General features: G+C 44.1%; 2 protein-coding genes, 1 long non-coding RNA gene and 3 other non-coding genes across 6 annotated transcripts in view; 4 read left to right on the top strand and 2 right to left on the bottom strand.

Moving 5' to 3' along the window:
• LOC144698279 (uncharacterized) overlaps window positions 1-14,961 on the bottom strand; it is a 167,259-nt gene extending 152,298 nt beyond the window's left edge. Inside the window, exon 1 of the mRNA XM_078570249.1 lies at window positions 13,329-14,961. Coding sequence (XP_078426375.1) covers window positions 14,200-14,958 — 759 coding nt within the window. The 5' untranslated portion in view covers window positions 14,959-14,961 and the 3' untranslated portion in view covers window positions 13,329-14,199. The remainder of the gene's footprint in view (window positions 1-13,328) is intronic.
• LOC144698295 (uncharacterized) overlaps window positions 1-26,991 on the top strand; it is a 666,343-nt gene that overhangs the window by 568,954 nt on the left and 70,398 nt on the right. The gene's annotated exons all lie outside the window — the stretch shown is intronic.
• Window positions 1-26,991, bottom strand: part of LOC144698278 (uncharacterized) — a 251,559-nt gene that overhangs the window by 186,190 nt on the left and 38,378 nt on the right. The gene's annotated exons all lie outside the window — the stretch shown is intronic.
• Window positions 16,875-16,948, top strand: trnan-guu (transfer RNA asparagine (anticodon GUU)). Its single transcript has one exon. It is a non-coding gene; the product is annotated as a tRNA-Asn (tRNA).
• Window positions 23,546-23,618, top strand: trnat-ugu (transfer RNA threonine (anticodon UGU)). The gene has a single exon. It is a non-coding gene; the product is annotated as a tRNA-Thr (tRNA).
• trnai-uau (transfer RNA isoleucine (anticodon UAU)) lies at window positions 26,750-26,844 on the top strand. The gene is made up of 2 exons: window positions 26,750-26,787; window positions 26,809-26,844. It is a non-coding gene; the product is annotated as a tRNA-Ile (tRNA).

Below are 26,991 nucleotides of genomic sequence, written 5' to 3'. Positions count from 1 at the left end.
GAGAAGCGGAAGCTGTGAATGATGTTATTGATTATTGAGTGGAAAGCAGTGGGCCCTTGGTCAATCATCATGGCCGAGTGGTTAAATGGATGGTTTCAAAATCCGTTGGGGTTTCCCCAGGCAGAGTCAAGTCTTACCGACTGTGGTTCTCATTATTGCTGATTTCAACCAGTTGTCTACAGATCTATCGGGTCAATGGAAGGAAAAACATCAAAAAAATCATCTTTAGCTCTGAAGAAGGGTCATACGGACTCGAAACTTTGAATCTGTTTCTCTCTCCAACAGATGCTGCCAGACCACTGAGTTTTTCAGCATTTTCTGTTTTTATTTCATATTTTCAGCATCCACAGCATTTTGCTTTTATCCAAAAATTCTCCTGATTGTTGAACTCTAAGGGCATGAAGGGCCATCGGGATCGGGTGGGAAATTGTTGTTGGGGCTGGGGATCCGCCATAATCTTAAAAAGTGACGGGGGAGGCTTGTGGGGCCTTATGATGTATTGTTGCTGCTTTGCTTCTGTTCTATTCCAGTATCAATGCCAGACAAGGCGATGGGGAGTAACAGCCTGAGCTTGATAGTGTGGTCGAGCAGCCTAGGTGCTCGATCGTACTTCTACTTTCGGTGGAGGCGTCGGTTTGAAGCTTATAGTTACAAAAATTGCACTTTCAGAACTCCCATTGGTCGAAGAAGTGCCAGCCTAAAGTTGGAGCAGGTGTGTGCGGTGTTTTATTTTAACAGGAAGAGCGAGGAGAGACAATAAAAATATACATTGCTGTGCAGAAAAGGCGGGTTGTCAAAGTCGCTGAATTCCTCTTCCAACGGCCGGCACGGACACCAGAGGCCGCATGTCCTCCTCCTCTGCTGTCCCCATCTATGCTTGTATACCATAGGGCCAGTCATCATCGCCGAGTGGTTAAAGCCATTGAGTCCAAATACATTGTTCTTTCCCGTTCATTACTCTGCCTGGTTTCAATTGCGTGTCTACAGAATTTATTATTGGTTAAATGGAATAAAATGCATGACAACACTCGGGCGTTTTCCTATTTCTGGTCATTCACGAAACTTACAGTTGGAACTGGAAAATAAAGTTATTGGTCATGCTTGCTGTCTGGATGGTTGTCTCTCCTTAGAAACAATCCCTTGCCCTCTGTCTCGGTGTATATGTCTGTGTGTGCTCCTCTGTGTGTGTCAAAGTGGTTCAGTTCCCGAGGGGGTGAACACATTTTTACCATCACAAACTTTATTCACAATAGTTGTGCAGCTTCACGTTAAAATGTTACAGACAAAAATGTCAGGATGAAAGATGCAAGAGGAGTTTGCAATGTTTGGAAGGAGGTGCAGCTAAGAAGTGGAAGATGTGAATGATGTTATTGATGATTGAGAGGAATGCATTGCGACCTTGGGGCTTTTGTAGGTCGATGACCTTCACCACTTTGAAATTCAGAACAATCTGAGGCTCCTGGTGGAAAGCAACAGTTGTTTCCATGTATGTTGGTATATGGATGGATTTTTCTATATGCCGGCTAGTTCAGTCGGCAGAGCATGCCAACCTTAATCTGAGGTTCGAGCTTCACTTTTGCTTTTAATCTTGCTGCTTTTAACGCCAACCCAATCCCTGCAGCAGCTGTGAAACGTACAAGGCAGACATTAAACACTGAAAGCAACCGATGCACAAAAAATTCAAATCATTGTCTTGTTGCATCTATTTCTGCTTCTGCCCCTCCAGCTCCCTCTTCACGCCCAGCTCCCTGGTCAATTAGCTGCTTGATTCAGACACAGTCAGTTTATGGGAATGTAAGACACAATACGATCGGTTTGCAGACCATTGAGTAAAAAGACACCAGGATCTCATCTTCCTGATTCTCCCAGATACTGATTACAGGAATGTGCACAGTGCCGATTATCCACAGTAACACTTTCCTTCCAGTCTTGTGTACGTTGTTCAGCTTTGAAATTGTTCATATTTTCACACTGGATTTCAATGTGAAGAAAGCAGAGTTGTGATAAGCTGTTATTGATCGGCAGGTGTACTGTAGGAAGGCATATGACAGGCTGATGATAACAGTGCTCTTTGGACGTGGTGAGCTCCAGTGAAGGATTGGCACCATTAATGTGTCGCTCAATTAGTCTCGTGACAAATCTCGGGCTGGAAATGACAAGGAAACTCACTGAATTTGCTCCGTATTTAGGTTTCAAAGGAGCCGATTCCAAGGTAAGAAATTACATCTCGCTGGAGTGGACTATAAAATGGCAGAATTATTGTGAAAGAAGCAGTCGTGGTGTTGGAAAACATAAAACTACAGAAAGTTGCAACATCGGAAGAGGCCATTCAGCCTTGTGTACTGCTTTCAAAGAGCAGTTCTGATTGTTTGGTCGATCAGGAGTAATATTTGTGCCAGTGCAAACAGGAATCAGCAAAATATATCCTTCTCCCACCCATATTTTGCCTGGCACCACCATCTCTATTGTCAGTGCTCTACAACCAGCCCCTCTCTCTCCTTCTTTGATTTCTTCATTCCGCTACTGTGTTTGTTCTTGACCTGTTCCCAATGTGACATTTTGTGCTCTGAGGCAAAACTCCAACTCCCCTTCCACTGACTCCGGTGCAAATGTTAAATGTTTTCAATAAATAAATTCGCAACACTCGTTTATAACCATTTCACAAGATCAATAAATCTTCATTCCCTGACCAAGAATCAAACACCACCTGAGGCGCTAAAAACACCGAATCCTAACCACTGGACCACCAGAAAATCTGTCAAGTCTTCTTCCGGTGTGGCTTATCTACGCTGCTTTCACCATTTAAAAAATATTTCAGATCTCTTTTACCTCAAAACTGCATGTTTAGACTCAAGACAAACCAATTCTTCAGCCAACGACAGCTCTGCTTTCTTCACATTGAAATTCAGTGTGAAAATATGAGCAATTTCAAAGCTGAACAACGTAGGCAAGACTGGAAGGAGAGTGTGACTGTGCATAATCGGCACTGTGCACATTCCTGTGATCAGTGTCTGGGAGAATCAGGAAGATGAGATCCTGGTGTCTTTTTACTCTATGGTCTGCAAATCTATGGTATTGTGTCTTCCATTCCCATCAACTGACTGGGTCTGCATCAAGCAGCTAATTGACCTGGGAGCTGGATGGGCAGAGGGAGCTGGAGGGGCAGAAGCAGAAAGAGATGCAACATGACAGTGACGTGAATTTTATGAGCATCGGCTGCTTTCAGTGGTTAATGTCTGCCATGTAAGTTTCACAGCTGCTGCAGGGATTGGGTTGGCGTTAAAAGCAAAAGTGGGGTTTGAACCTGCAACTTTGAGATTAAGAGTCACATACTCTGCCGATGAGCTAGCAGGGTATCCGGGAACAGTAATTAATATCACAACATATATGTAAACAACTGTTGCTTTTCACCTGGAGCCTCAGCTTGTTCTGAATTTCAAAGTGTAGAAGGTAATCGACCTACAAAAGCCCCAAGGTTGCAATGCTTTCCTCTCAATCACCAATAACATTCACATCTTCCTCTTCTCAGCTGCACCTCCTTCCAAACATTGCAAACTCCTCTTGCATCTTTCATCCCGACATTTTTGTCTGTAACATTTTAATCTGAAGCTGCACAACTATTGTGAATAAAGATTGTGATGGTAAACATATGTTCACCCCCTCGGGAACTGGACCACTTTGACACACACAGAGGAACACACACAGACATTTACACCAAGAGTGACGGAGGGCACGGGATTGTTTCTAAGGAGAGACAAACACCCAGACAGCAAGCATGACCAATAACTTTATGTTCCAGTTCCAACTGTAAGTTTCGTGAATGACCAGAAATAGGAAAATGCCCGAGTGTTTGCATGGATTTTATTCCATTTAACCAATAATTAATGCTGTAGACACAGTTAAAACCAGGCATAGTTAAAAAAAACGGGAAAGACCAATGTATTTGGACTCGATGGCTTTAACCACTCTGCGATTACGACTGGCCCTATAGTATACAAGCATAGATGGGGACAGCAGAGGAGGAGGACATGCGGCCTCTGGTCTCCGTGCCGGCCGATGGAAGAGGAATTCAGCGACTTTGCCAACCCGCCTTTTCTGCACAGCCATGTATATTTTTATTGTCTCTCCTCGCTCTTCCTGTTAAAATAAAACACCGCACACACCTGCTCCAACTTTAGGCTGGCACTTCTTCGACCAATGGGAGTTCCGAAAGTGCAAGTTTGGTAACTGTAAGCCTCAAACCGACGCCTCCACCGAAAGTAAAGTACAATCTAGCACCTTAGACTGCTCAGCCACACTATCAAGCTCAGGCTGTTACTCCCCATCGCCTTGTCTGGTATTGATACTGAAATAGAACAGAAGCAAAGCTGCAACAATACTTCATAAGGCCCCACAAGCCTCCCCCGTCACTTAATAAGATCATGGCGGATCCCCAGTCCCAACACCAATTTCCCACCCGATCCCGGTGGCCCTTCATTCCCTTAGAGTCCAAAAATCACGAGAAATTGTGGACAAAAGAAAAATGCTGTGGATGCTGGAAATATGAAATAAAAACAGAAAATGCTGGAAAACTCAACAGGTCTGGCAGCATCTGTTGGAGAGAGAAACAGATTCAACGTTTCGAGTCCGTTTGACCCCTCTTCAGAGCTAAAGACGATTTTTAAATGCTTTTCCTCCCATTGACCCGATAGTTAGTTCTGCAGACACCTGGTTGAAATCAGCATAATGATCAGTTCGTAAGATTTGATTCTACCTGGGTAAACCCCAATAGAATTTGAAACCATCTATTTAACCACTCGGCCATGATAATTGACCACTGATTTCCACTCAATAATCAATAACATTATTCACATCTTCCGCTTCTCAGCTGCACCTCCTTCCAAACACTGGGGTCCATTTTCCTCAGGATTTGTTTCTGGATTTAATATTTACCTGCTTTGTGCCCTCATTTTGAAATGGAGTTCGCTTCAATATCCAACACAATTTGAATTGCTAACATGATGGACAAACAATGGAAAACAAGTGACACGGTATCACTTATCCCATGGTGCTCACTTTCAGATTCACAACGGTCCGCTTTTCAATAAAATGAAAGCATTTTTATTGAAAAGATATACAAAGTTGGTGTGACTTTTATTTGTGACTCACTCACTCGGGTATTATGTAAATGCTGCTCGGAGGTTTAGTGATTGGAATATAATCCACCTGAGTTTTCCTGAGCCTGTGCTCGGTGTATTGGGAGGTTTGGCCCGCGTTGGAGTATCTTGTGTCCCAGGGATGGGCAGTAACCCGCTGAGTGAAGCTGCAGTCGCCGCTTTCTGCTGGCAGCGGGTGATTGGAGAGTGCGGGGCAGGAATATTCCTGCTTTTCTTCTTTTCCCTGCCTCACTCACTGTGGAGCTGAGGACGAGGGAATTATTGATGGGTTTGTTTGAATCCATTAACTTCATAGATTTCAAATGGGTTACACGTAGGTACATGGTAGGTTTGATTGTTTTCTCATTATATCTGAAATGAATATTCATGAAAAAAACACTGTCAGTTTGGGAATCCATTGCATAAAAGTAGAGTAGGCAATGTTTGGCGAATATTTTCTTGCAGCCAAAATGCCAGTTGTTATCCTGGAACTGTGTGACAATGAATGATGATGGGAGAAAACAGCAAAGGCTTCGTCCCTGATGGTCTTAAAGCACCAACCTTTCGGCTACCTTCCAAATTCCTACCAATCATACAATAGAGGCTCACACAATCAAAACCTGCAAGCTATCTTAAACTGACTCAGTGAGTTAAAGCTTCAGATTGTCAATACCGGAATGACAGTTGTTTTCTATCAGTTTCACTCTTCGAAAAGAGCAGGTGGGACATTGATTATGGAAACATGGAACCAGTCTGATCTCACCCACTGCAGACACATCCATGTCACCAGGAACCACCTGTCATACAACAGATTCTCACTTCGAGCCTTTTTGTGTCTTGTCTGATATTGTACCAAAGCCCATTTTAGGTTTCAATTCCTGACCTGCCAGACCTGTGCACTGATGGAGTGCAGTTCTGATGAAATGTTACAGACCTGAAATAAAAACTATGCTTTTCTCTCCAGAGGCGCGACCAGACCTGCTGAGAATTCCAGCATTTTCTGTTTTTCCTATTTCAGAAAGCCAGCATCTGCAGCATTTTGATTTTCTTTAACTAATTATTCCACAAAGAATGTGGAAGCCATAAGACTTGAGATCGATGTTTCAGCTGAAAATGTGTAAGTAAACTCACGTGCCTAAGCTGAAAATGCAAATGGTTCATTCCATTGTCCCAATTACTGACTCATCAACACAGTCACACCAGTACGAGACCATCCAGATACTTCATATGTGTGAAGCGATTTATTCAGTTTGCAAAGCAGTAAACACACCAACTTTAAAATTCAAAGGATTAAATCCTCTGACAGAGCATACCTGTTGGCAGGGTTTAAATGTTCCATGTCTGGTGAAAAATAATCCATCTGCTAAGACTGCATCGAGTTCAGATCTAACTGCAGGGTATTTGTTCAGCTGTTCATAACACCCAGGGGAGAATTATGTGGAGTCCAGAGCATTTTACTTGCTGTATCAATTCATTCGAAGACTTTATACCTTGTCTCGATGGCACCCATCGTATTCTAATTACTGGACTTCAGTTTCATTCTGCAATGTTAGCCTTCAATGGCGGAGCGCTCACCCAGCATTCACTGCGGTACTGAATGTGCTCTATCCTCATTACAGCAGCTCCCCACACATGCGCATTACGGTGTGTGATTGGAGCATGCGCACTATTGTCTCTTTCACGAGCATGCGCAGTGCTAGTCTGTGACTGAAGCTGCTCAGAACGGGTGAGAGAATGTCGAGCGGAGCAAACTAACAGAGTTAGTGGGTGTGTGAGGAGAAATGGAGCCAGCGGAGTGGGCACGGAGGCTTCATAAAGACACAGTGCAGGCCGCAGACCACAAACAACAAGGTACCGGTCTTGTGTTTGTAGAGAACGGGCCGAAAAAGTCTGGATTTCTCCCTTCGCCAGGCCCGGGGTAACGGCCGCCATCTTATTAGGGGGCAATGTGCAGCAGGGCGCATGCGCGGTCTTCCTGGTCCAGATAGCAGGAGGAGAGAATGTTGTGCATTTCTAACCTGGACTGACAGGGATGGATTTTGGAAATTCTTTTACAGGGGGTTAGAAGGGGAGGATTTACACGCAGCAAACTCAAACCAAGAGAAATGTTTGTCTCTTCTCAATTTCTATCCTGCACTGACAATGATGGATTTTGTAATCTCCAATTACAGGATACTAGAAGATGAGATTTTGCAGGTGGGAAATTCAAACCAAACATCACACTAGAATTTGCAAGAATCACTCGATTCATCAGGACCTGGATATTATCGGTCTCTGAGTGTAAGCATTGACTTTCAGGTCATTACCGCTCACCGTGTAACGTTTCTTCCTTATATCCCTCTAGTAGATCTTCCCAAGCTCTTTAAACTGTCTCCCATAACCATTTTACGATCAGTTAATGGAAATAGTTTTTCTTTAACTACCTCATCTAAACTTCAGGACCTTCACATCCTTCATAATGTGTACTGATCACTGGTTTGTACAAACCCAGATGTTCTGTGTTTATGACATCATCACACATCGACAATTACACTGTGACATCATCACACATCGACAATTACACTGTGACATCACCCCGCTCCCCGGGTATTTCCTCAACTGGGAGATTTTTCTCTGACTCCAGTGCTTCTGATAGCTTTCCAGCTGCAGGCTCCAGCAGGAGATTTTAAATTGAAAACTGTTAAATTGTTTCAGAGCTGAGTATTTTCACCTTTCAGCTACAGCTTTTAGTTTAGCTTTTAGTTCTATGCTCTGTACCTGTGAGAGGTTCCATGGCTCTGGGGCTGGTGTGACTCCCTTACTGTGGACCTGAATCCATGTCCATCCATTGCTCTGTTTCACCTCTGCCCTCCCTGATCACCTCTCTACCATTGCCTGACATCCTCTGTCTCTAATACTGCGTGTAGTGTTTGTTTAGGATGTATGTTTAGGGTTTTACTGTAACTTCTGCCCACTGTGTCTAAATGAGGTTTCCACTGCTGCCCATCCTCAGACCATGCGCTGCTATCTTACCAGCTTTATCTTCCCACAGTATCTTTCACAGTCAGGAATTGTTTTTCCTGCACTATCATCCATTTCTCTTCCACTTCTGAACTTACATTGAGCATCAAATTCTGCACCATTTTTATCCCCTGTAATTCATTCTGTGAACCCTGAAATGTTAACTCTGTTTCACTGTCCACAGATACCAGAGCCTATTGTGACCCCCAGTTGCTTGTGGAGAAGATGATGTTTGACCTTCTTGAACCGCTGCAGTCCGAGTGGTGAAGGTGCTCCCACAATTTTGTTAGGTAAGGAGTTACAGGTTATTCACCCAGTGATGATGAAGGAACAGTGATATGTGTCCAAATCGACAACAACAATTTGTGTTTATATTGCACATTTATTGTTATTCAGTTTTCCAAGGCATTTCACAGAAATGTTACAAAACAAGGTTTGACACTGAGCCACATAAGGAGATATTCAGGCAGGTGACCAATAGTTTGGTCAAAGAGGTTGGTTTGAAGGAGCATCCTAAAGGATGCTATGAGGTAGAGAGGTGGAGAGGTTTAGGGAGGGAATTCCAGAGCTTAGGCCTTGGAAACTGATGGAGTGACAATCAGTGATGGAGTGATTATAATCAGGAATTCTCAGGAAGTCGAAATTCGAGGAGCGCAGATATCTCGGGGGGGGATTGTGAGGCTGGAGGAGGTTACAGAGATAGGAATGATCACAACCATGGAGGAAAACAAGGATGAGAATGTGAAAATATGGGTGCTTCTTAAATGGGTGCCTTCAAATCATTTCTATAGTTTGTGAACAGCTGTGGGCCAAGCATTGATCCTTGGGGTAACCCACAAGTAACAGCCTGTCATCCTGAGAATGAGCCGTTTATTCCGACTCTCTGTTTCCTGTCTGCTCACCAATTCTCAATCCATAGTAGTATATTACCCCAATCCCATGTGCTTGGATTTTGTTCACTGCATCTTGTGCTTTGTTCACTAACCATCTCTCTCTGTCTCTCCCACTCCCCTCTCTCTTTTTCTGTCTCTCTCTTTGTCACAAAGAATTCTCCAGCCCAGCGGGTTGTGGATGCTCCATCATTGAATATATTTCTGGCTGAGATGGAGAGATTTTTGGTCTCTCAGGGAGTCGAGGGATATGGGGAGTGGGTGGGAAAGTGGAGTTGAAGCCCAAGATCAGCCACGATCATATTGAATGGTGGAGCAGGCTCGACGGGGTGTTAGGACTTCTCTTGTTCCTATTTCTTATGTTCTTATAGAGGCCAGAGTCTTGTGTAGGCCCAGACTGGGTGGCAGGTTCCCTTCCCTGAAGGACATGAATGAACCAGTTGGGTTTTTATGACAATCCAGCAGTTTTCATGGTCACTTTTTCCTCGTGCCGGCCCCACAAATTCCCAGATTCATTCAGCTCAATTTCACAACCTGCCTTTGTGTTTTTGTGGGTTCTCTCTCACTCCCTTTTTTCTGTTTTAAGTCAATTTCACAGGGCATTAGAAGGGGAGGATTTTCATTCAGGAAACTGAAACCAAACATCACATCAGGATCTGACAGAGTCGCCCAATTTATCAAAACCTGAATATCATCGGATTTTGAACATGGAGGGAAAAAGCACCGTTCACAGTGGGGAGAAACCGTACACGTGTTCTGTGTGTGGACGAGGCTTCAGCCGATCATCTGGCCTGTCGAGACACAAGCACAGTCACACTGGGGAGAGTCCATGGAAATGTGAGGAGTGTGGGAAGGGATTCAGAACCCCGTCTGAGCTGGAAACTCATCGGCGCAGTCACACTGGGGAGAGACCGTTCACCTGCTCCGAGTGTGGGAAGGGATTCACTCATTCATCCAAACTCCTGAAACACCAGCGAGTTCACACTGGGGAGAGACCTTTTAAATGCCCAGACTATGGGAAGTGCTATAAAAGCTCCTGGGATCTGATGTCCCATCAGCGTGTTCACACTGATGAGAGGCCATTCAGCTGCTCTCAGTGTGGGACTGGCTTTAGGTGGTCATCTCAACTCACTGCACACCAGCGCACTCACACTGGGGAGAGGCCGTTCACCTGCCCTCAGTGTGGGGTGAGATTCACTGATTCCTCCACCCTGCTGACACACCAGCAAGTTCATGAGTAACGACAGTGATTGGATTTTGCTGTTAATCACATCCAGGACTGAACCGTGTGCATTGGGATGTGATTCTGCTGATGTTAATAAACTCCAGAACAGTTATAGGCCTTAATATTCTGGCTAAACGTCAAATAAATCAGCTTTGACCGGCTTCAGCCCATCATCTGGCCTGTCGAGACACATGTACAGTCACTCTGGGGAGAAACTGTTGAACTATCGGGAGTGGGGGAAAGGATTCAATTACCCATCCCAGCTGGAAATTCATCGACACAGTCACACTGGGGCGAAGCCGTTCACCTGCTCTGAGTGTGGGAAGGGATTCACTCAGTCATCTCTCCTGCTGAGACACCAGCGAGTTCACACTGGGGAGAGACTGTTCACCTGCATCCAGTGTGGGAAGTGCTATTAAGATTCTGGGGAAATGATGTCCCACTAGGATTCTCACACTAAAGAGAGACCTTTTAAATGTCCAGACTGCGGGAAGCGCTATAAACATTCAGGGAACTGAGGCACCATCAACGTGTTCACACTCGGAGCGACCGTTCAATTGCTCTGAGTGTGAGAAGGGGTTCACTCATCATCCCACCTGCTGAGACACCAGCGAGTTCACTCTGGGGAGAGACCGTTCACCTGCTCCGTGTGTGGAAAAGGATTCACTACCTCATCCCACCTGCTGGGACTCCAGCGAGTTCACAAGTAACTACAGTGATTGGATTTTGCTGTTAAATGCATCCAGGACTGAACCATGTTCACTGGGGTCTGTTTCTGCTGATGTTTAATAAACTCCAGCCCAGTTATAGGGGTTAGTGTGCTGAATAAAAGTTAATAAATCAATTTTATGTGAAATATACTGTGTGTCAAATCTTTTTGATATCTCTTAGACAAGTTAGTTCCTTTCGAAGGGCTCTCCCTGTCCCTTGTCTCCTCCATCCTCACCTCCAACAAGAAGTGTGAGGAGCTCATGGAGCTTCTTTGTCACTAAGGTTGGGACAATCCGATCAGCTGCCTCTGCTGCTTCCTTCCCTTCCACTAGCCCTCCAGGCCAAACTATCTGTAAAGATCCCCCTTGTCCGAGCCCGGAATCCACATCTTTCTCCAGTTTCTCCCCATCTCTCCTCATGCCCTCTCAATGCTCATCTTGTCCATGAGACCCAACTTCTGCTCCACTGACCCTATTCCCACTAAACTGCTGATCGCCCAACTTTTCCATGTTCAATGAGATTGTTAATGGTTCTCTCTCTCTTTTGGTACTGTCCCTCTTCACCTTTAAATCCACCATCATCAACCATCCTAATAAAAACAATTTTGACCCCACTGTCTTTGCAAACTGCCCCCATCTCCAGCCTCCCTTTCCTCTCCAAAGTCCTTGTACTTTGTGTCCCCCAAGGATCTATCCTTGGCCCCTCCAATTTCTCATCTACATTCTGCCACTAGGTGACATCATCCAAAAGCACCACAACAGTTTTCACATGTAAACTAACAACACCCAGTTGCATGTATAATCAGTGTCCTATTATATTCATAATCAGGATCTAATTGCATTAATAATCAGTGCCTGATTACATTGTCAGTGTCCTATTACGTTATTAATCAGTGACCTATTACATAAAGAATCAGCATCATATTACACTAGTAATCAGAGTCCTATTACATTAATAATCAGAGTCCTTTTACATTACTAATCAGGATCTAATATTAATAACATGGTTCCACTGAATTAATAATCAGGCTGCCTGTTGCAGCAATAATCAGGATGCAAATACATTAATAATCAGAATTATTTCAATGAACTATCAGAATCCTATTGAAGCGATAATCAGGGCCCTATTACATTATAGTCATTTGCCAATTGTGTCAATAATCATGATCTGATAAGATTTATAATCAGGAGGCTAGTATATTAATAATCAGAGTCCAAATACATTAATAACCTGTTAGTAATCACCCCCCCACCCGCACCCCAACCACTCAACAACTGTCACACCCCTCAACAAATTTCACTCTGGGGGTCACATGAAGCTGAATCATTAAAATGGGGTCACATCAGGAGAAACTGTGGGAAGCACTGATTTAATCCAACCCCTTTCTGGACTTTAAATTACTTACCTCACCATTCAATGTCACATCTCCTTGTTCTATCTCCCTGACAGAAGTTATTATTATTCATGTTTATCAGGTCTCGTTGTGGGTTCTTGTTTCCAGTGTTTCTGTCTGTTTCACTTCATTCTTCACCCTGAACCTGTCATAGATTCTGCCATCAGCCTGTACAGTACATGGCCTGTTGTCATGAAAGGAGTGGATAATACTGAGCAGCTTTGGTGGACAATCAAGTTTCTCCAATATCTTCTACAGTTCTGCCCTGCTGACGGAGTCGAAGTCTTTAATGAAATCTAGTAAAGTAAGGTAAAGAGGTTTATCCTGTTCTCTACATATCTCTTGTAGCTGGCGTATGGAGAAGATCATGTCCACTGTAGATCTGCCAGCACAGAAACTGCACTGTGCTTCTGGATACACTCGGTCTGCAAGTAGATGGAGTCTTTTAAGCCTGACCCAAGTGAAGGACGTCCCTGTGATGCTGAGGAGTGAGATGTCCCTGTGGTTGTTGCAATCTCCTCTGTCAAATTTATTTTTGTACATTATGATAATTCTTGCATTACTCGTGTTCTATGGAATGGATCCTACTTCCCAACAGAGAAGGAGGAGGTCATGAAGGTGCGGCAGTAGATGGGACTTCCTGGGCTTGAGCAGTTCAGTTGGAATTCACAGAATCACACAGTGCAGAAGAGGCCCTTCAGTCCATCGAGTCTGCACCGACACGTGAGAAACGCCTGACCTACCTACCTAATCCCATTTACCAGCACTTGGCTCAATTCCATCCTTGCCGAGTGCTTTTCTGTTTGCTGAACAATCAATGGCCTTTATGCGCTCAAGTGATGAGGGCTCCTCATCCAACTCAACCATGACTGGAAGATGCAGTCAGCATCTTCAGTGTCAACGGAGACTGGGAGGTGCCGGTCCCGTGGGAGTACAGCTCACAGTCATTTCAACCTACTGGGACATCTGTTCACTTCTGTCAGTGAGAACTTCACCATCTGCTGATTTCAGGGGGGCAACTTTGGTGATGGTCGGACCAAGCGCCCTCCTGATCCCATCATACACAGCGCGTAGATTTCCATTGTCACAGGCAGTTTGGATTTCTTGACGTGGGCTGATCCAGTGTTTATTTGCACAGTATCTCCCTGTCTTTTACACAACTGTCTCAGCTACTTGCAAGTTACACAGTGCTCTAGCTGTTGGGTTTATGTTGTAATCGGGTTGGCTTTGCTTTTTGCTTCAATGACAGATTCATCTCTGCTGAGTAGGTCTCAAGCCAGTCTTTGTTGTGGGTTCCACCTTTACCAAATGTTGCTGCTGCTGGGTCAGAAATGATTGAACTCAGCCACTTCCAAGATTCAGCAATATCAGTGTTGACTGATGAAGCTTTTACTGATGTGCCTGTAAAATATTTTACTGTTTTGTTTATGTTCCTTGATAAATTAATTTCATCATGGAGGTGTCTCTGTGTGGAATGTACAAGTCAGTAAGAATTGTCAGCAAGGATTAATCAGTACTCTCTAATTGGAGATGTTAATCAGTGGAACCTCTCAGACACTGAATTGTAGACTTTGCTCCAAAGATAAATTTAGGATTGAAGTAAAAATTCATAGTTTTATTGTAATCGAGTTCCTGTTGAGAGTTCTTGAATTAAGAGGAAAGTTCACAGATGGTGCTTTTAAGAAAGGGACACTGCAGCTCAGATAATCAGTGACAGATCCAGAAAATTAAACTCCAACCAGTTATAGGGGTGTTAATATCAGCAGAATCAAAGCTAATACTATCTGACTATCAGTCCTGGATGTGACTAACAGCAGCAATAACAGCGAAATCCAATCCCTGCAGTCACTTGTGAATTCGCTGGTGTGACAGCAGGTTGGCTGACTGAGTGAATCCCTTCCCACACACAGTGCAGGTGAATGGCCTCTCCCCAGTGTGAACTCGCTTGTGTACTTTAAGATTAGATGAAGACCTGAACCTCTTTCCACAGGAAGTGCAGCTGAATGGCTTCTCCCCAGAGTGAACTTGCTGGTGTGACTTAAGGCTGGCTGACTGAGTGAATCCCTTCGCACACACAGAGCAGGTGAATGGCTTCTCCCCAGTGTGAATTCGCTGGTGTGACTGAAGGCTGGCTAACTGAGTGAATCCCTTTGCACACACAGAGCAGATGAATGGTTTCTCCCCAGTGTGAACTCGCTGGTGTGCAGTGAGGTCAGAGGAATGCCTGAACCTCTTTCCGCAGGAATTGCAGCTGAACGGCCTCTCCTCAGTGTGAATTTGCTGGTGTTTTAGCAGGTTGGAGGACACAGTGAATCCCTTTCCACACACAGAGCAGATGAATGGCCTCTCCCCAGTGTGAAATCGCTGGTGTCCACTCAGGTGGGATGAAGACCTGAACCTCTTACCACAGTAAGTGCAGCTGAAGGGCCTCTCCCCAGTGTGACCTCGCTGATGTGTCAGCAGAGTGGATGACTGAGTAAATCCCTTGCCACACACGGAGCAGGTGAACGGCTTCTCTCCAGTGTGAATACGTCGATGGCTTCTCAGCAGAGATGGATAATTGAATCCTTTCCCACAGTCCCCACATTTCCACGGTTTCACCATGGTGCTGGCTCCAATGTGAGTGTGTCAATGAATTTCCAGCTGGGGTGGATAACTGAATAGCTTCAGACCATTCTCACATTTTCTCATCCACACACACAACACGTACACAGTTTCTCCCCACTGTGAATGGTGTGATGATTTCTCAGGCTGTGTAACTGGTTAAAGCTCTTTCCGCAGTGAGTTCACTGGAACACTCTCACTCGGGTGTGTGTGTCTCAGTGCTTTTCCAGTCACACTGATGTTTGAAATCTTTTTCCCACAGAAAGAACAGTCAAACATTTCTCCTTCCACATACAAAGGTTAATTATATTCATGTCCTGATGAATCGAGTGGCTCAGTCAGATGTTGATGTGATGTTTGGTTTGCGTTTCCAATCTACAAATCTTAATATTTGATGATGTTTGGCATCTGAAAATCAAAAGTAATCATTGTCAGTCCAGCGTGGAAATTAATAATTGACAATTCCACTTGCTACGGAATATTTCTTCCTCTCGTCTCCCCTCCCCCACCCCAAGCTGTAAATCACAGTCCCACACACACTCTCCTTCCTGTGATGAGAAATCCAGATCCATCATGCAATCTCCACCATTTCTTTCCTCTCCCAGTTTTCTATCTCCCTCTGCTCTGGCTGGGTTCAGTTCTACAGCCAGTAAAAGGAATTTAAAATCCACTACTGTAAGTCCAAGATTAGAAACTGAGAAGAGACAAACATCTCCCTTGGTTTGAGTTTGCTGTGTGCCTGTAAAAGGAGTTTCCAAAATCCATCCCTGTCAGTCCAGGATAGAAATGCACAATATTGTCTCCTCCTGCTACCTAGACCAGGATGTGACCGCGCATGCGCCCTGCTGCACATTCCCCCCTATAAAGATGGCGGCCGTTACCCCGGGCGTGGCGAAGGGAGAAATCCAGAATCCAGTTCTCTGCAAACCCAAGACCGGTACCTTGTTATTTGGGGTCTGCGCCCTGCACTGTGTCTTTATGAAGCCTCCCTGCCCACTCCGCTGGCTCCATTCCTCCTCACACACCCACTAACTCTGTTAGTTTGCTCCGCTCGACTTTCTCTCAACCACTCTGAGCAGCTTCAGCCACAGACCAGCACTGCGCATGCTCATGAAAGAGACAGCAATGCGCATGCCTCAGTATACTCAGAGACGCGCATGCGCAGCGAATTTCTGTTGTGAGGATAGGGCACATTCTCTACCGCAGTGAAAGCTGGGTGAGCGCCCCGCCATTGAAAGACCAATTTGTAGAATGTCTTCATCCTGCAATCAGAATACGATCGATGCCATAGGGGCAAGACATAAAATTGTTAAATCAATTGATGCAACGGCCACTTTGCTCCAGGCTGCACCACAATTCTCTCCTGGATGTTATGAACAGCAGAACAAACCCCAACAGTTAGATCTGAACTCAGTGCAGTCTCAGGAGATGGGACGAGCTAGTGACCTTTTTCCCCCCTACACATGGAACATTTAAACTGTGTTTTGCCAGCAGCAATGCTCTGATTATGGATCAAATCCTTTGAACTTTTAAAGTTGGAATGCTGACATGTGGGCAAACTGAATAAAGCTATTTGCGCACGTGAAGCATCTGAACATTGACTCTGATGTTATAAGTGAAATTAACTGATCTGAGACATTGAAAGGATTCTGCACATCAGGAATTCAAACCTAATATTGGCTTCGGGACAATCAGAATACTTGGGAACAGACAAGACACGCAAAGGCTCGAAGGAGAGCTGGTTCCCGGTGACATGGATGTGCCTGCAGTGGGTGGGATCAGACTGTTTCCATGTAGCCATAATGAAGGCCCCAAACTTTACCTTGGAAGAGCTAAACTTATAGAGGACAATTGTCATTCTGGTAGCAGAAATCTGAAGCTTTAACTCACTAACACCCCAGGTTAAATCTGCATCAGTCTCTGTGGTGCAATTGGTCAGCATGTTTGGCTGTTAACTGAAAGGTTGGTGGTTCAAGACCACCCAGGGACGAGGCTTACACTGTTTCCCCCCCATCGGCATTCATCATCACACAGTTCCAGGCTGTCATTAGGTACTTCCGCTGAAAGAAAAGATTTCTGAAATGTTGCCAGTTCGACTGTTATCCAAGTGAGTTCCCAGGCAAACAGCTTTTTTCGAATATTCATTTCAAATTTAATGAGACAACAATTAGCCCTACCATGGACCGATATCTAACCCATTGGAAATTTATGAAGTTATTGGATTCAACCAAGCCCATCAATTATTCTCGCTTTCTCAGCTCCACAGTGAGTGATAGAGGGAAAAGCAGCAATATTCCAGCCCCGCACTCTCCACACCCACTTCCAGAAAGCAGTGACTGCAGCTTCAATCAGCGGGTTACTGCCCATCCCTGGGACACAAGATACTCCAACTCGGGTCAAACCTCCCAATACAGCGAGCACAGGCTCAGGAAAAAGCAGGTAGATTATATCCCGGTCACTAAACCTCCGAGCAGCATTTACACAATACCCGAGTTAGTGAGTCACAAATAAAAGTGACACAAACTTTCTAAATGTTTTCAATGTAAAATTCCTTCATTTTATTGAAAATCTGACTGTTGGGAATCTGAAAATGAGCACCATGCGATTTGTGTTACCGAGTGAGTTGTTTTCCATTGTTTGTCCGTCAGGTTTGCAATTCAATTTGTGTTGGATATTGAAGCGAATCTGATTTCAAAATAAGGTAACAAAGCAGGTAAATATTAAATCCAGAAACAAATCCTGAGGAAAATGGATCACAATGTTCGGAAGGAGGTGCAGCTGAGAAGTGGAAGCTGTGAATGATGCATTGATGATTGAGTGGAAAGCATTGGATCCTTGGTCAATCATCGTGTCCGAGTGGTGAAAACGATGCTTTTAAAATCCACTCGCGTTTCCCCAGGAAAGTTCCAATCTTATCGATTGTGCTTCTCATTATTGCTGATTTCAACCAGGTGTCCACAGAGCTCACCGATCAATGGAAGAAAAAACATCCTAAAATTCTCCTGATTTTTGGAAGAGAATGAAGGGCTCTCGGGATCGGGTCTTGGGACTGGGGATCCGCCATGATCTTATGGAGTGACGGTGGAGTCTTGTGGGGCCTTGTGACATGTCGCTGCTGCTTTGATTCTGTTCTATTTGAGTAGAAATACCAAACAAAGCAATGGGCAGTAGCATCCTGAGCTCGGTATCGCAGCTGAGCGGTCTTAGGTGCTGATTTAAGGTCTCATTCTTTGTTGAGGCGTGGTTTCTAACCCCAATGCTGCTGAAATTGCCCTATTGGTCGAAAAAGTGCCAGCTCACAGTTAAAGCAGGTATATGCGGTGTTTCACTTTAACAGGAAGAACGAGGAAAGACAATAAAAATATAAATGGCTGTGGAGAAAAGGTGGGGTTTTTGAATTAGCTGAATTCCTCTTCCATGAGCCAGAATTTATACAATGGGCAGAATGTCCTCCTCCTGTAGCCGCCTATGATTTTATGCCAATGACACTAACCTGTGCATAGAGCCAGTCGTCGTGGCCGAGTGGTTAAGGCGATGGAGTCAATATCCATTGGGGTTTCCCTCTTCTCATTATTCCTGGTTTTAACTTTGTGTCTAGCTCAGTCGGTAGAGCGAAGGCTGGTAATGCCAGGGCCTTGGGTTCGCCCCACGGCGGGCACAGCTTCTTCCAAACAAATAATTCACCAACCTCATCACTGCGGTTCTTGTGAAATTTGCACATGTTGGATATTCACCACTGAAAGTACTTGATGCACAAAAATTTCTAAGCACTTTCACGTCGCATCTCTTTCTGCCTCATCTCCAGCTCTCTCTGCTCTTCCAGGAGCTACTTAACCAATCTCAGTCAGTTCGTGTGAACATAAAACACAACGTGATCAGTTTACAGATAACAAGGCAAAGAGACACCAGGGAATTTCCTGATTCTCCCAGGTACTGATTACAGGAATATGCACAGTGCCGATTATCCACCGCTACACTCTCCTTCCAGTCTTGCATACGTTGTTAAGCTTTGAAATTGTTCATATTTTCGCACTGGATTTCAATGTGAAGAAAGCAGAGCTTTGATAAGCTTATAATGTTCAGCAGATGTACTGTACGAAGGTACATAACAGGCTGATGATAAAAGTGCTCTTTGGATGAGGTGAGCTCCAGTGAAGGATTGGCACCATTAATGTGTTGTTCAATAAGTCTCGTGACAAATCTCGTGCTAGAAATGAGAAGAAAACTCGCTGAATTTGCTCCGTATTTTGGTTTCAAAAGAGCCGAATGGAAGGTTAGAAAGTACATCTCGCTAGAGTGGGTTATAAAATGGCAGAATGACTGTGAAAGAAGCACCCGCGCTGTTGGGAAACATAAAATTACAGAAAGTTACAGCATAGAAAGAGGCCATTCGGCCTCGATGAGCTGATGTGCTGCGTTTAAAGACCAGTTGTGATTGACCCATCAGGAGTGATATCTTTGTCAGTGCAAACAGTAGGGACGAAAATTCGTCCTTCCCCCAACCATATTTTGCCTCGCGCCACCATCTCTGTGGTCAGTGCTTTGCACCCACCCCTTCTCTTGTCCTCCTTTCATTCATTCATTCACTCCGCCTTTATCTCTGTTCCCGACCTGTTCCAAGTGTGATATTTCCAGCTCGGAGGCAAAACTTCAACTGTCACCCCAAAGATTCTGATGGAGCTGCGAAATGTTTTCAATCAAAAAGTACTTAATACCCATTTTAACAAGATCAAAAATCTGAATTCCCTGACCGGGAATCGAACCCAGGCAGCGGCAATAAGAGCACTGAATTCTGACTGCATGACCACCAGGGAAGCGGTGAAGCTTTTATCAGTTTGGTTTATCGACGCTGCTTTTAACAATTTTCCATTTTAAATGGAACGAATTCTTCAGTCAATGACAACAACAGTTGCTGTGAGCTGGGACATGAAATTGACAGTGAGGTGAAATAGCCCCACAAGCTGCTCATGTGTAACTGTCAATTTCCAAAACCCACCAACATCATTACTGCGGCTCCTGTGAAACTGACAAGAGAACACACGGCAGACATTCATCACTGAAAGCAACTGACACATCAAATCCTAAACACTTTCATGTTGCATCTTTTTCTGCTTCTGTCCCTGCCTCGCCTCCAGCACCCTCTGCCCGTCCAGCTCCCAGGTCAATTAGCTGCTCGATGCAGACGCAGTCAGTTCATGAAACCAAGCTTCCCCTAGAAAGCAGGGTCAGGGAATGTGGGACCCAAGGATTTTAGAAAGAATGAGTTTGCAAATGACATAGTAAAGATAATCTGGGATCTCATCTTCCTGATTCTCCCAAATACCGATTACAGGAATGTGCACAGTGCTGATTATCCACAGTCGCAGATTCCTTCCATGCTTGTGCACATTGTTAACCTTTGAATCCACTCGCAAGCGGGATTATAAAATGTCAGAATGACTGTGCAAGAAGTAGCCGTGGTGTTGGGAAACATAAGATTATAGAAAGTTATAGCAAAGAAAGAGGCCATTCGGTCCTGTGTGCTGGTCAAAGAACTCTGAAGAAGAGTCACGCTGAATCGAAACATTAATTCTGTTTCTTTCTCCAGAGATGCTGCCAGACATACTGAATTTTTCCAGCATTTTCTGTTTTTATTTCAGATTTCCCGCATTCACAGTATTTTGCTTTTATCTCTGGATTTTTAGCCCATTGACAATGCCACTACGCCACCTCCTGAATGCTGACATATGAACAAGAAAATACGGGTGTGGTTGGGTGGGTTTTCTCCTATTTAGAATGATAAATCCTCAGGCGGCAGGGTTCGAACCCATGTGTTCATTTTAAACAACAAATGTAAATTATTGAACATTCACTCACAATTAAATAAACAAGCTTGGATGATGCTCTTACCAGGTTTCAAACCACTGCTCTGCCACATGTGAAATGACCGTGACCCCCCACTTCCCTGCACAAACCCTGCGCTGTAAAGATCCCAATGGAGATGTCTGGAATGTTAAACGGTGACGTCATGCAGCAGCACTTTGGGTCTTTGTTTTGAAGAAATGGAATTCGGCTGTTCTCATTAGGAATGCTGGAGACAGACTGATCAACAATGTCATCATCAAATGGCACAGCGCAGTAAGAGGCCCTAAGATGGAAGCAAAACATTGTAGATGCTGGAAATCTGAAGTAAAAACAAAAAGTGCTGGGAAAAACTCATCAGGTCTGGCAACATTTGTGGGGAGAGAAGCTGAGTTAATGTTTCAAGTCCGTAAGTCTCTTCTTCAGAGTCAGGCCGACTCGAAACATTAACTCTGCTTCTCTCTCCACAGATGTTGCCAGACCTGCTGAGTTTTTCCAGCATTTTCTGTTTTTACTTTAACAAAAAGCCCTTCACCCCATCGTATCTGTGCCAGCTATTTTCAAAGAGCTAACCAATTCGCCTCAAATTCCTTCTGTCTTTACTTAAACCTGAGTTTTCCCCCTTTCAATCATTGTCCATTTCTCGCTTGAAGAAGGAATTTCTGCAGAATCCATGCGCAGTTTGCCTTCGTTAACAAAGTTTCCCTGACCCATTGACATGAAGAGTTGGACTAGGATTCCTCAAACAGTTTTCGATACAAACATTATTTATTTATGCAATTGATTTCATATCGAATTACAAAAGAACTTTATCCTGATCAAGCCGGTCATCATTATTTCTGAGCTGCTGTCTACAATCTAATTCCATTTTCTCTACAAACGGGAGAGCTGGATTCAGGTTCCAGTCTCTGGAGGAGTGGGTCCGAATCCCACCGCTCCCAAATTTTCAGCTGCTTCCCACTTTCGGGGACATTAGGAACTCTCTTTGGGTGAGCAAGAGACAAGTCCAGTTTAATACGGGGAGTGAGGTGGTTTGTGGTCCTTTATCTTGACAGGGTGAACGGAGAGAGACAATGTAAATAGAAATTGCTGTGGGAGAAAGGCGGCAGTGTGGAATTGGTTTAGTTGCTCTTCCTGAGAGCCAGCACAGATACGACGGGCCGAAAGACTTACTTTATAGCCGCCTCTGGTTTAATATGAAGATGTTTTACCCAAGGAAGTGCTGTTAGTCGTGGACGAGAGTTGAGGACGATGTTTCTGACATCCATCGGGGTTTCCCCAACGTTGGTTTACTGACTGCGGTTCTCGTTGTTCCTGGTTTTAACCAGGTGCCAACAGGATTAGTTATCGATTAAATAGAATCAAACATAACTCCCGCGCTTTCTTATTTCCATTCATCTGCAAGGATTTGCGAAATCTGCAGACGGAAATGGAACAAAACTTAGCCGGTTTGGTGACATCCTTTCTTTCTGGGTGTTTGTCTCTCCTTAGGCCTCTCTCACTCTCGGTGTACATGTCAGTGAGTGTTCCGCTGTGTGTGTCAGTATGCTTCGGTTCCTCATTTTCACCATCCACACTTTATTCACCTTAGTTTTGTGGCTTCATATTAAAATCGTAGAGAGAAAATAAAAACAGGCTTAAAAGGTTCAAGAGAAATTTTGTTTCTGCATTTTTGGGTGGAGACTATTCAGCTACTAAGTGTCTGCACGCTACAAAGAGGAGGGTGATTGAAATCTTCACTGAGCAACATTTAAACAGCCAGACATCGAGTCCTTGTGGTCGAGTGGTTAAGTCAATGGACACATCGAGAGAATGGATGTGTAAATGCAAAAAGTCCAAACTGATATCCCTCGGATATTAGGAACTGTATTTCTTCTCGAAGCTGTTCCACGTGTGACATTTGCAGCTCTGATGTGAAACTTCAACTCTCACTCCACTGATTCGGGCGGAGCTGTTGTGTGTTTCGGTTTTCAATCAATAAGTAAATCAGTCCACTTTTAACAGTTTGTACCAGATCAATAAACCTTCACAGCCTGGCCGGGAATCGAATCCACAGTGAAAGGGCCGAATCCTCACCTCTAAATTAAGAGGAAAGCTATCTATAACTTTGCAACATGCTTTATCAACGCCGCATTTGTCCTTTTTCAGATACTTTCACCAGAGATAAGTTTCTGCTACAGAATTTTATCATAAATGACATCTTCGGGCAATGACAGCCACTGTTTTTAATGGGTGAGCTGCAGCGAAGGGTTGGCACCAATAAAGTGTGGTTCAACTGGTCTGGTTCCAAACCCTGTGCTGGAATTAAAGAAAAACTTTGAGTTTGCTCAGTGCTTTGACTTCAAAAGCGAGGATGTAAGAAAGTACGTTCCCATAGAATGTAACAAAATGTCGGAATCACTGGGAAATGATGCTGGAAGACATAAAATTATAGACAGTTACAGCAAAGAAAGAGGCCATTCGGCCTGGTGTGCTGCTTTCAAAGAGCAGTTGCGATTGATTGGTCAGGAGCGATATTTGTGTCAGTGTAAACAGTCGGCAGTAAAATCATTACCACATTACCACGGCAAACATTCATCAGTGAAATCAACTCACACACATCAAATTCTGCCGTTTTCATGTCGCATCTTTTAATTATCTGTTCTCCATCTCAGACATTTCCTGGTCTATCAAATATCATCCATGCAGAACTTTGCTCTGTTCCTCGTTCCACGAGGAGACTTACTGTGAGTGGGATATAGCCAGTGGCTCCATGGCTCAGTGGTTAGAGCACTGGTCTTGTAAACCAGTGGTCGTGAGTTCAATTCTCACTGGGGCCTATAGCTGAAATTTGGTGGCAAGGTAACCTTAGAGGACAGCACTTCTAAAAATATATCGAAAGGTCATGTGAGTGGGCAGCAAGATGGCAGGTGGCATATAATGTCAGAAGGTGCGAATATGTTCACTTTGTTGTAAACATTGGAACAGCAGAATGCTTTTAAAATGTGAGAAAGTGAATGTGGTGATTTTCAAAGAGACCTTGGTGTCCTTGTACAAGCAATGTAGAAAGTTAGCATGCAGGGTCAGCAAGAAATTAGGAAGCTCAATGGCCTTTATTACAAGGGGATTGGAGAGCAAGAATTAAGAAATCTTTAAAGAAGGGTTTTGGTGAGACGGCATCGAGAATCCCGTGTGCTGTTTTCATCTCCACATTGATAATAGGATATACTGTCTATGGAGACAGTAAAGAGAAGGTTCACTAAATTGGTCTCTGGGATGAAGTGATTGTCCTATGATGAGAGGCTGAATAAATTGTGCTTCTATTCTCTGGAGTTTAGAAGAATGAAAGGCAATCTCATTGAAACCTGTAAAATTCTGAGGGGGCTTGATAGGGTGGACACAGAGATTGTTTCCACTGGTCAGGGAGTCTAAAACACTGGGGCACAGTCTCAGGGTAAAGGGCCGATAGTTTGGGGCTGAGATGAGGGGAAATTACTTCACACAAAGGGTTGTGAATCTTTGAATTCTCTACCCAGAGGGTTGTGGATGCTCCATCATTGAATACATTTAAGGCTGGGATGGACAGGTTTTTGCTCTCTTGGGGAACTAACGGATATGGGGAATGGGCAGGATAATGGAGTTGAAGCCCAAGGTCAGCCATGATTGAATTGAATGATGCAGAAGGTTCGATGGGCCATGTGGTCTACTCCTGCTCATATTTCTTGTGCTCATGTGTATGATAAAGACAATAATTCATGTTATAATAAAAACAGAAAGTGCTGGAAGTTCTCAGCAGGTCTGACAGCAAATATGAAGGGAGAAACAGAGTGAAGGTTTCATGTTTAACATGACTCTTTTCCAAACCATAAATTGGGTCCTAGTTACGACATTTTGCACAACACTGAGACAGGGAATGGAACCCAGTCGGTGAAAGCATCGAATCTGAACCATTAGGGTGTTTTTATAGCATACCTTTGAACGAAATTAGCTTCCAACTGAAGGTTTAATGGGTTAAGACCACCGAGGGTCAAGTAGACTCCCTCTCTTCCTGCTTCTACTTATATTACCTACATAGTTCTGCTTTGTGTCCTTTGGCTGCAAGGAAATCTTTCCCAAAGTTTCCCAGTTCTACTGTTAATCAGTTAGTTCCCACACAAATAGATTTATGAATATTCATTTCAAATAAAGCGAGAAAATGGGGGAAACATGTGCATAACATCCATCCTATTAGAAAGATTGGGTTCAAAGCAACGAATAGAAATTGATTCTCTGATTGCATATACCGAACTGGAACACACCATCACACCGAGTGAATCCACTGTCTGTTCAAATGTTGCTCAGTGAAAATTTTAATCTTCCTCCGCTGTGTAGCGTATGGACACTGAATCAATAAGCAGCCTCCACTTAAATAAACACAGAAAGCGTCAATCTCCTCTTGCAACTTTTATAGCTGTTGTTATTCTCTGTACCATTTACCATGAAGATATATAATACAAGTGAATAAAGTTTTGCGATGTTAAAAATGTGTTCATCTCTCGGGGAACTGAACCACATTGACACACACACATGAACACACACAGACAGAAGCACCGAGAGTCACAGCGGGCTAGGTTTTGTCTCTGAGGAGAGGCAAACTCTCAGAAAGCAAGGATGTCACCAATTTAACTCAGCTTTGTTCCATTTCTGACTGCAAATTCTGTGAATGCTTATGGATAAACAGGAAAGACGGAACACAGAAGTGAAACAGGAAAAACAGACGGGAGCGTTTGGAAGGTTCTGACTCCATTTAGCCAATAATTAACCCTGGAGTTTCCAAAAGGACAGAACGCTGAGCAGTGCAACCGGCAGGACGCGAATGTGCGGGGGCAGATCCCAGTGGAGTTCTAATCCATCGCCTTAATCACTCAGCCATGGCTAGAGACCTTACACTGGTGTAAATCTTGTTCATGTAAAACCATGGAATGGTTACAGCAGAGTCTGAGAGTATTCAGCCCCACCTATTCCCACTCACCCTACAATTCCTACAGCCTCCCTTGTTCTTCCTACCAAGACGAACCACGTCATGTGTCAAATGCCCCGATCCTATTCTAAGGGATTTGATGAAACGTCTGAAAAGATGAACCAACTGAAACTTTGGCAGTGATGAGATTCAAATCCACGACTCGATCGAGGCTGCAGTCTCAATTCAAAGTCTTGCAAACACTCAAACACACTACTGCTGGCAATGTGATAGTAACTATTGCCTTGAGTGGTATTGGTGCTGAGTAAGAACTTAAGTAGCAGCAGAAATAGACCATTTTGTCGCTCGAGCCCCTCACAGTTCTATAAAATCAGAGCCAAGGTAACAATCTTGAGGCCATTCAGACCGTGACAGAGGAACATCGACCATTCAGCTTTTTGATGCTGCTCCGCCATTCAATAAGATCATGGCTGACACGACAGAAACCCCGCACAGCGAGTTAGCCAGAGGGACTTGTATAGAATTTCAAACTGTGTCCTCATGCTGCAGTTCTGGATTATGCTTTGCAGAAATAGGATTGGGCTGGGATATTTAGGAACAGCGTAGAGATATTGATCGAGCAATAGAATCTCTCATTGGGACCCATCGTGCCCTCGCCAGGTTTTTACAAAGAGCTGCCCATTTAGTCTCAATATCTTTCTCTATCTTCATAACCCAGCAGCTTTTCCATTTCAAATATTTGTCCAATTCCCTTTTGAAAACTCGGAGTTAAGGAAAACAATGTTGAAAAAGGCGCAGGAACTCCGGCAGTGTCTTTGTACAGTGCGTGAAAATTAACAAAGTTTACCTGCCCCATTGTCGGCATTTTATTTAATTCAAAATATATTGCAGTTCATATAATATCATTAAAATTTATTGAGATCCCATTGACCAATCTGCCACCAAGGAATCATGTCTGACCCCAGTGATCTGTGAAAAATGTAACCAGATCAAATGCAGCCACTAGCGGGCGCTCCAGTGGCGCAATCGGTTAGCGCGCGGTACTTATAGAGCAGTGCGATCAGCGGGCTATGCCGAGGTTGTGAGTTCGACCCTCACTTGGAGCAGTAGTTTTATTGGAGCTAATATATGTGGAACTACATTTGGATCCTAGATTCCTGAATTAATGGCACGGTTTTCAGCCGGCAGCATTGCAATAACAGGGCATAAGCGCACCCTGTACGGGTTTATTAAATTCTGTTACACAGAGGTGT

Source organism: Cetorhinus maximus, chromosome 23, assembly GCF_964194155.1.
Source record: "Cetorhinus maximus chromosome 23, sCetMax3.hap1.1, whole genome shotgun sequence".
Taxonomy (NCBI): Eukaryota; Metazoa; Chordata; class Chondrichthyes; order Lamniformes; family Cetorhinidae; genus Cetorhinus; species Cetorhinus maximus.
This window is presented reverse-complemented; position numbering and strand designations above follow the sequence as displayed.